Here is an 8,279-nt window from a genome sequence, read left to right on the forward strand (position 1 = left end):
AAGCCCAGCTAAGTGTCATTGTATTAAATTCTCTCCAGAATCCTATGGAGCAGGGGTAGGGGTGGGGGGATCACTTCACAGATGGGAAAACTCAGATTCAGAGAGGTTAGGTAGTTGCCTAAGGTCGCAGAGCCAATGGGGCCAAAGTGGGACTGGGATTTAAAGCCAGTAAATCTGACTTCAGAGAACCAATGGTAGATTTGAATAAAGGTGAGAACAGGCAGGAAAAAGACCCTGGAGAAAAGGGTTAGAGTCACCCTGGGGGAAAGGGAGAAGCTGAAGATGCCCCCTGGGGGAGGCTGCACCTGACAGGGATCAGGTGACCCGAGGTCCTCCCCTCTCTGACTAGTCCAGCCTCCTGCCTCATAGCGCTCTGTGACCCCAAAGCAGCTCCCACCCTTCTCCTGACCCCAACCAACTTCCCCTGCAGTTCTTCAGAACTTAGGGACAGGGCACCAGGAGGAAGAATTGCCCACCCTGACTGCCTTCTTTTTAAAAAGATTTTATTTTTGGGCGCCTGGGTGGCTCAGTTGGTTGAGCGACTGCCTTCGGCTCAGGTCATGATCAGGGAGTCCCGGGATCGAGTCCCACATCGGGCTTCCTGCTCAGCAGGGAGTCTGCTTCTCCCTCTGACCCTCTTCCCTCTCGTGCTCTCTATCTCTCATTCTCTCTCTCTCAAAAAAATAAATAAAATCTTAAAAAAAATAAAAGATTTTATTTTTAAGTAATCTCTACACACAACATGCAGCTCAAACTCATAACCCCAAGATCAAGAGTTGCATGCTCTATCCACTGAGCCATCCAGGTGCCCCATACCCTAACTGCCTTCTGAGGACAGACTCTGAGAATGACCTCTGGTCCCCTGCTTGGCCGTCCCACCTGGCCTACCTCTGCAAGCCCAAAGCTGCAGCCCCACTGGGCAGGCTGAGTTCGATGGATGAAAAGCTGGGGACTCCATTGAAGCTCCCCTCCCCCTCCAGGGCCAGCTGGTTAATGTGCAACCAGGTGCGCTTTCTGAGGAACTTGGACCATAAACTCGTTGGGTGATGTCACCCAGCTTCTTGCCCAGACGCTGCCAAACCGGCTCATTGGGCCCTGGGGAAAATGGAGGGTCCACAGGCAAGGGCTAGGTCACTGGGGCAATGTTATTCTAGCTGTGGTGGAGGCTGGCACCATCCAGGCCTCCCCACCCCTTGCTCCTCTGCTCTGGGATCACCCAGGCTCCCAAGGAGTCCCTGCCTGGTAGGGGGCTGCCCGGACATTTGGATCTAAAGGCCTTGAAGATCTCCTCCCCTTCCCCCATCACAATGCTGTTGACCATGCATGCTGTCAGTCTAGTCCAGCCTAGGCTTGGCCTGCCCCAGGGGTCCCCAGGATGGACTCCAGGTTAAGTTCGCTCACAGCTAGGCACTCCCAGACCATTGAGGGTTTGCAGGACCTCTGACCTGTCTCTTCTGTCACCCACCTTCTGATCGTCCTTTGCTTCTCTGCAAAATGGATAAAACACCCATGTCAGAATGCTGAGGATTGTTGGAGCCTCCGGCAGGAGTATCACCCAGGCCTGACCTTTAGCAAGGACCTCCCCTCTCCAGTGTGGGCTATGCTTGAGGAAGGAGAGGGGAGCAGGACCTTCCCTCCTTCCACCCGGCAGGTCAGGCCCTTAGTGGCCTGAGGGTGGAGGGGGGTTCTTCTGAGAAGCTGCAGAGGCTGAAGACAAAGAGGAAGCCCTGAGTGCCCCCTTCCCCATGTCTGAAAGCCAAGTCGGCCTCCAGATTTCCAGAAACAGAAACTTGAGCCCATCAGGCTTTTGGAGGTGGGAAGGTGAAGAGGGCAACTGCGGATTATTTCTAAAACTGGAGGAAGGGGCTGCAGGGAGCACAGTGTGCAGAAATTCCAGGCTTAAGGGACACCTGCTATCTGGGCAGCCTGGGGCCATTTGCCTTTTTGCTTTGGTTTGTTTTATGTGCCTAAGAAAATGCCAACTGGGAACAGGTCAAAGCATGCTCAGGTGAGTGGGAGAAGAGGCAGGAGTCCCATGTGTGGTAAGCACAGGGACTGCCTATCGAGACTCCGCACCCTTTGACGTGCACGAAGGCAGAGGTGAAGGGACTTGCTCCTCCTTTGGGTCTTCGCTCCAGTGCCCATTCCCCAGAGGCACCAAAAGACACTGGAATTCCTGGCGCTGCCTCTGCCCTGCCCCCACCCCAGCAGCACCCATCTTCTCCCAGATCCTGACAGTATTTCCTTCTGGTTCCCGTGGCTGCTTGCTCACGGCCAGCCTTCCAGCAGCAGCGTGATGTTCACCTTGCTGCCTGCCTGCAGTGCTCACTGTGCATTCCTTGGAGGGATTCTGTGAAACATACACAGAGCTAAGGGTTCTCCTTTCTTGCTTTATTCACGGAACAATGTATGGTGGACATTGACACACAAGCTCCAATTCACTTCTTTTTTCTTCTCTTTTCATTTTTTTTTAAAAGAATTTATTTACTGCATGAAGGAATTAACACTACTCCAAGCTAAAAGCAGACCTCCATGGTTACATTAGGTAAGCCGTGAGGTTTTTAAACTTATGACAGGGAACAGAAGGGAAATTCTACTCATTGCAAGGAAATCCTCACTTAAGCTTCAGTGAATCAAAAGCACTTAAAACCCATGAAACTGGGGCGCCTGGCTGGCTCCGTCAGTGGAGCATGCGACTCTTGATCTCGGGGTTGTGTTTGAGCCCCACGTGTCAGGCTGAGATTACTTAAAAAACGATTAACAACAACAACCATGCAACTTCAGCTAGTTCTCCTTAGTCAGTCCAGTCTCTATGAGGAACTGGTGCATGTTCTTGCCCTGGTGACCCTGCAGCTGAATTACTTCATATTCTGGATGCTCGTTACATCACCATTGTAGGCAAGTTTCCTCTTAAACACCTTCATTAGTTTCTTTTTATTATAATCGTCAGTGACTTGGAAGTAGTAAGGGTTTTCCTGCCATTTTTCTGTTGAATTCTCATATGGATATGATCCTCAGTGCCAGCAGGAAGCAGATCATCACTGTCATTTGCATTAGCAAGGGGTTCAGAAGCTGGAGGTTCTGGGTAGCAGACATAGGATGGGATCCCCTTTCCTTGGTGGAAATGGCCTGCGGAAGGCCTCGTGGGAGGAGGCAGGTGGATCTTCAAGAGGTGAGGGGGTTAAGGAGGAGGCTGCTGAGTCTTTGCTGGTGGCTCAGTGACTAGGGGTCTAACTCATTTTTTAAAATAGCTGTGTAATACTTCACGCTGGGGACATGCCTTCCTAGCCCTGGCCAGTCCCCAAGTGATGGGCATCGAGTTCTATCCAGGTTCATTTGTATGTTTTTCCCACTGCACATCTCCATCTGAAAGAGAAATGAGACTGTCCTTTGTACAGGCTGGATTCCTAGAAGTGGGAGTGCTGGGTCATGGAGTACAAGCATTTTTAATTTTAATAGATACTGCCAAATTACTTTCCAAAAAGGATGTAGCCGTTCACAGTTGCAGGCAGTGTGTGAATGCCTGTCTCTCCACATTCCAACCTGTAGCCAACACTGGCTGGTGTCAATCTTTCACTTTTTTTTTTTTTAAGATTTATTTATTTATCTATTTGAGAGAGAGAATGAGAGAGAGAGAGCATGAGATGCGGGAGGGTCAGAGGGAGAAGCAGACTCCCTGCTGAGCAGGGAGCGGATGCGGGACTCGATCCTGGGACTCGATCCTGGGACTCCAGGGTCATGATCTGAGCCGAAGGCAGTCGCCCAACCAACTGAGCCACCCAGGCGCCCAATCTTTCACTTTTTTGCCATCTGGGTGTACTGGGGGCAGTGGAAGGAAGGTATGTATAGTCCTTGTTTTAATTTGAATGATTCTGATTTTTAGTGAGGTGGGGTTTTTTGTTTTGTTTTTAAATCTCACATATGCTTATTTTTTTTTTAAAGATTACTTATTTATTTATTTGAGAGAGAGAATGAGATAGAGAGAGAAAGCATGAGAGGGGGGAGGGTCAGAGGGAGAAGCCGACTCCCCGCTGAGCAGGGAGCCCGATGCGGGACTCGATCCCCGGACTCCAGGATCATGACCTGAGCCGAAGGCAGTCGCCTAACCAACTGAGCCACCCAGGCGCCCTCACATATGCTTATTGCTTGTTAGTGTTTCTTCCCATCTTTACTGAAAGTCTCTGGGGACTGCCTTTGGGGGTGGGGTGGTGAGATGAACCTGTCCCCAGGGAAAAGGGTATAAGGCTGGGGTCTGGAGACTCTGAGACTGTGCACTCCCCAGCGGTCTCCCAGGGCCGTATTGCTCTCTCATCTACCAGGAAGGTCTGGGCCCTGGGGTCTCTGGCTCGGGTCCCCCAGAGCCGGGGAACTTGCCCAAGGTCAAGGCACCGCGGGTGCCGCCCCGCTGGACCGTAGCCAGACTGCGCCTCCCGCGCGCCTTCGCGCTGCACCAAGATCGCCCGGGAGATGCCTGCGGGCACCTTGAGGAAGGTCAGCGGCTCCTGGCCAGCTCGGACCCGGCAGGGGTGGGGTTGGGGAGGGGTTAGTACCTGCTGCGGGAGCCCGGGACGTTCACGCCTGGACCCTCGTCGCGACCGCCGCGGGGACCGGCGGGACCAGGGAAGGCCAGAGCCCGGCTGCAGATGAGCCCGAGAGTCTTCAAGTGCCCAGCGGCTCTCCTGCCTCAGTTTCCCGCCCAGAAGCAGCGTGGGAGGGAACTTCGAGGACGTCCAAGGGCCTGAGGTTTCGGCTGCGGGGTCCTGGGCAGACGCCGGGCGGGGTAGGCGGGCTGCGCGGGGTCCCGGAGAGGGGACAGCAGGGGTGGGCGGCCTTGGCGGGGGGGTTGTCAGGGGCTGCGGGTGGCGGACAAAGCGGCGGCACCACCCCGCAGCGCGGGCCAATGGAATGAATGGGCTATAAATACCGGCCAATGGGCGGCCCGCGTCGCGCCCCTTAAGAGCCGCGGGAGCGCGGAGCCGCCGCTGTTCGCCTGCGCCGCGCCCGGAGCTGCCGACGGACTGAGTGCCCCTGCCCCGCCCGGCCACCCGGTGAGTGGGCCGGAGGGCCGGCGGCAGCCGCCTCGGCGCTGGGGCGGGGGTGCTGCGTACGAAAGAGCTTGTGGGCCGCAGAGTCACGCACGCCGGGGTCCGCCGCCTGGAGCGCGCGCCGGCTGGGCCTGGGGTCCTGGGCGGTGCGGGAGCGCCCCGCGCGCGCTGCGGACCCCGCTGACCTTGGCCGCGTCCCAGGGTGACCAGGAGCCGAGGCAGCGAGGCCCTGGGTGGCCTGCACGTCCCTGGGGGGCCCAGTGAGCCGGGTCCTCCCTGACCCCCGAATCTTCCCGCAGCCTGCCGCCGCCATGCCCTTCTCCAACAGCCACAACACGTTGAAGCTGCGCTTCCCGGCCGAGGACGAGTTCCCCGACCTCAGCGGCCACAACAACCACATGGCCAAGGTGCTGACCCCCGAGCTGTACGCGGAGCTGCGCGCCAAGAGCACGCCAAGCGGCTTCACGCTGGACGACGTCATCCAGACCGGCGTGGACAACCCGGGTACGCGCACCCTGGTCCTGGGGTCTGGGTGCGGGTTCCTGATCCGCAAGACATACCCTGGGGCTAGAACCCTCAGGCCAGGGTTCCGGCGTCCCCCTTCCCGGGCGGAGGCGCAAGGTCTTGAGGGGCTCGCTTAGGCCTGCCAGTGACGTCACTGCCCCCATTCCGCGTCCCCCCAGGCCACCCCTACATCATGACCGTGGGCTGCGTGGCAGGCGACGAGGAATCGTATGACGTGTTCAAGGAGCTCTTTGACCCCATCATCGAGGACCGGCACGGCGGCTACAAGCCCAGCGACGAGCACAAGACCGACCTCAACCCAGACAACTTGCAGGTGCGGGGCGGCCCCGGGTGGCGGGGCGGCCCGGGGAGGGGTCTCTCGGCGCTCACCCCCGCTGCGCCCCCAGGGCGGCGACGATCTGGACCCCAACTACGTGCTGAGCTCGCGGGTGCGCACAGGTCGCAGCATCCGCGGCTTCTGCCTCCCCCCGCACTGCAGCCGCGGGGAGCGCCGCGCCATCGAGAAGCTCGCGGTGGAAGGTAGGGGTCGGGCCGGCCAGTTGCTCCTCCCTCGCCCCCACTCCCGTCCCCGTCCGGCTTGTTGTTTATCCGTCACCCCCGCCACCCGAGCCGCCGCTGCCATGCTCTTATCTGCGCGCCGTGTCCGGTTTCCCGGGGAGGGGACGGACGGAGGCCCAGCCCTGTGCCTACGGCGGCCTGGGGCCCAGCGAGGGCCGGCCCGGCCAGGGTCGCTGTCTCGGACCGCCGCCTGGACCGCCCTCCGACAAAGCTGGGCGGGCGTGGGGGCAGGGACTCCTGTGTATCCCCCTGAACGTGCCCCTCTGCAGCTCTGTCGAGCCTGGACGGCGACCTGGCCGGCCGCTACTACGCTCTCAAGAGCATGACGGAGGCCGAGCAGCAGCAGCTCATCGACGACCACTTCCTCTTCGATAAGCCCGTGTCGCCCTTGCTGCTGGCCTCGGGCATGGCCCGTGACTGGCCGGACGCCCGCGGCATCTGGTGCGTGCCCCCCAACCCCCTCCCCTCCCGCGGGTCCCCCTTCCCCCTCCCTTTGGCCCTCCCCCACGCCGCCGCCGCGGAGGAAAAGGGAGGGACCGCGCTCCGCGGACAGGTTTGGTTCCTCCAGGGCCTCCCCGCAGGTGACCTTGACCGTGCAGGTACGTGAAAGGGACTCAGCGGGTGGAGACCCAGGCTTCCTGGGATCTTAGAAGTGGGCGACGGGTGGCGGTGGCTTCTCTCCTCCACCCTCCTCTTGGGAGCTGGAGCTTGTTTTCTTTCTCGTCCACTTCCCCGCGGGGACTCTGCCAGGTGCTGGGTGACGCAGACACTTCGGAGTGGGGGTTGGGGGTAGGGGGAGGCTTATTAGCCTCCTGCGTCCACTGTCTGCGTAGGGCAGGTACAGCGCTTCCCCCTGCCCCCTTCCTCCTAGGTGGGGCCCTCGCCCCCTCCCCCACACCTCAGCCACACAGCACATGACTGGCAGGATGGGGCACAGCTCGGGTCTTTTTGTACCCCGAGGTGTCCTGGCCTCCCTGCCTATCCCGAGTGTGGACGGGCTGGGGTCCTGGCAGCAGCTCAAGCTTCTGGGTACAGCTAGATCAAGCACCTCAGGGACTTGGAAAGTTCCTGGGGTTTGGGACCTCCCCTAGAGCTTTCTTCTGATGTGTCCTGAGACCATAGTTTGAGGAGGAGGCTTGACTGTGCCCCTCCCCCAGGCACAATGACAATAAGACCTTCCTGGTGTGGATCAACGAGGAAGACCATCTGCGGGTCATCTCCATGCAGAAAGGGGGCAACATGAAGGAGGTGTTCACTCGCTTCTGCAATGGCCTCACCCAGGTCAGGCCTGACCACCTCCAAGCTGGGCTGGCACAAGTGGGGTTTGGTGCTGGGAGGGGGGAGGTGCAAGGCCAAGCTCCAGAGCTCAGGCAGGGATGCGGGTGTCCCCATCAGTCCCCCTGGGTCCAAGGGTCCCAGCCAGTTCCTTGGGGTGGGGGCGGGGGGGAGGCTCTCAGCCAGGCCTCACCTCTCCCACCTTCTCTACCTCCAGATTGAAACACTCTTCAAGTCTAAGAATTACGAATTCATGTGGAACCCTCACCTGGGTTACATCCTCACCTGCCCGTCCAATCTGGGCACAGGCCTGCGGGCCGGTGTGCACATCAAGCTGCCCCACCTGGGCAAGCATGAGAAGTTCCCGGAGGTGCTCAAGCGGCTGCGGCTTCAGAAACGAGGCACAGGTGAGTGGGGCAGGGGTTGTAGGCAGTCTTCTCTCTCTGAGGCAGCCCCCACCCCAGTCCCACTGACCTGGTTGTCTCTCCAGGTGGTGTGGACACAGCTGCGGTGGGTGGCGTCTTCGATGTCTCCAACGCAGACCGCCTGGGCTTCTCGGAGGTGGAGCTGGTACAGATGGTGGTGGATGGTGTGAAGCTGCTCATTGAGATGGAGCAGCGGCTGGAGCAAGGCCAGGCCATTGATGACCTGGTGCCTGCCCAGAAGTGAGGCCCCAGCCTGCACCTGCCACCACCACCAGCCCCGCTGCTTCCTAACTTATTGCCCGGGCAGTGCCCGCCATGCACCCCTGATGTTCGCCACTTGGCGGCTGAGCCCTTAGCCTCGCTGTAGAGACTTCTGTTGCCCTTGGTAGAGTTTATTTTTGTGATGGCTAAGATGTTGCTGATGCTGAAATAAACTAGGGTTTCAGCCTGC

General features: G+C 58.8%; 1 protein-coding gene and 1 pseudogene across 1 annotated transcript; one reads left to right on the forward strand and one right to left on the reverse strand.

Annotated features, from left to right (window-relative positions):
- Window positions 1–2,757: 2,757 nt before the first annotated feature.
- LOC113909365 lies at window positions 2,758–3,096 on the reverse strand (annotated as a pseudogene).
- Window positions 3,097–4,890: 1,794 nt separating this feature from the next.
- On the forward strand, window positions 4,891–8,279 carry CKB (creatine kinase B). The gene is made up of 8 exons (XM_027572309.1): window positions 4,891–5,048; window positions 5,345–5,549; window positions 5,729–5,883; window positions 5,957–6,089; window positions 6,398–6,569; window positions 7,286–7,409; window positions 7,621–7,810; window positions 7,894–8,279. Exons 2-8 carry the CDS (start codon window positions 5,357–5,359, stop codon window positions 8,070–8,072), a joined length of 1,146 nt encoding a protein of 381 aa, XP_027428110.1. The 5' UTR covers window positions 4,891–5,048; window positions 5,345–5,356; the 3' UTR covers window positions 8,073–8,279.

This window comes from Zalophus californianus, chromosome 6, assembly GCF_009762305.2.
Source record: "Zalophus californianus isolate mZalCal1 chromosome 6, mZalCal1.pri.v2, whole genome shotgun sequence".
NCBI classification, from domain to species: domain Eukaryota; kingdom Metazoa; phylum Chordata; class Mammalia; order Carnivora; family Otariidae; genus Zalophus; species Zalophus californianus.

What these genes read in the sequence shown, in the direction of transcription:
- CKB (XM_027572309.1), top strand. Translation starts at nt 5,357, where the DNA reads ATGCCCTTCTCCAACAGCCACAACACGTTGAAGCTGCGCTTCCCGGCC. An exon ending in CGAGAAGCTCGCGGTGGAAG is followed by an intron (nt 6,090 to 6,397) that starts GTAGGGGTCGGG and finishes GCCCCTCTGCAG; the next exon opens with CTCTGTCGAGCCTGGACGGC. An exon ending in GCTTCAGAAACGAGGCACAG is followed by an intron (nt 7,811 to 7,893) that starts GTGAGTGGGGCA and finishes TTGTCTCTCCAG; the next exon opens with GTGGTGTGGACACAGCTGCG.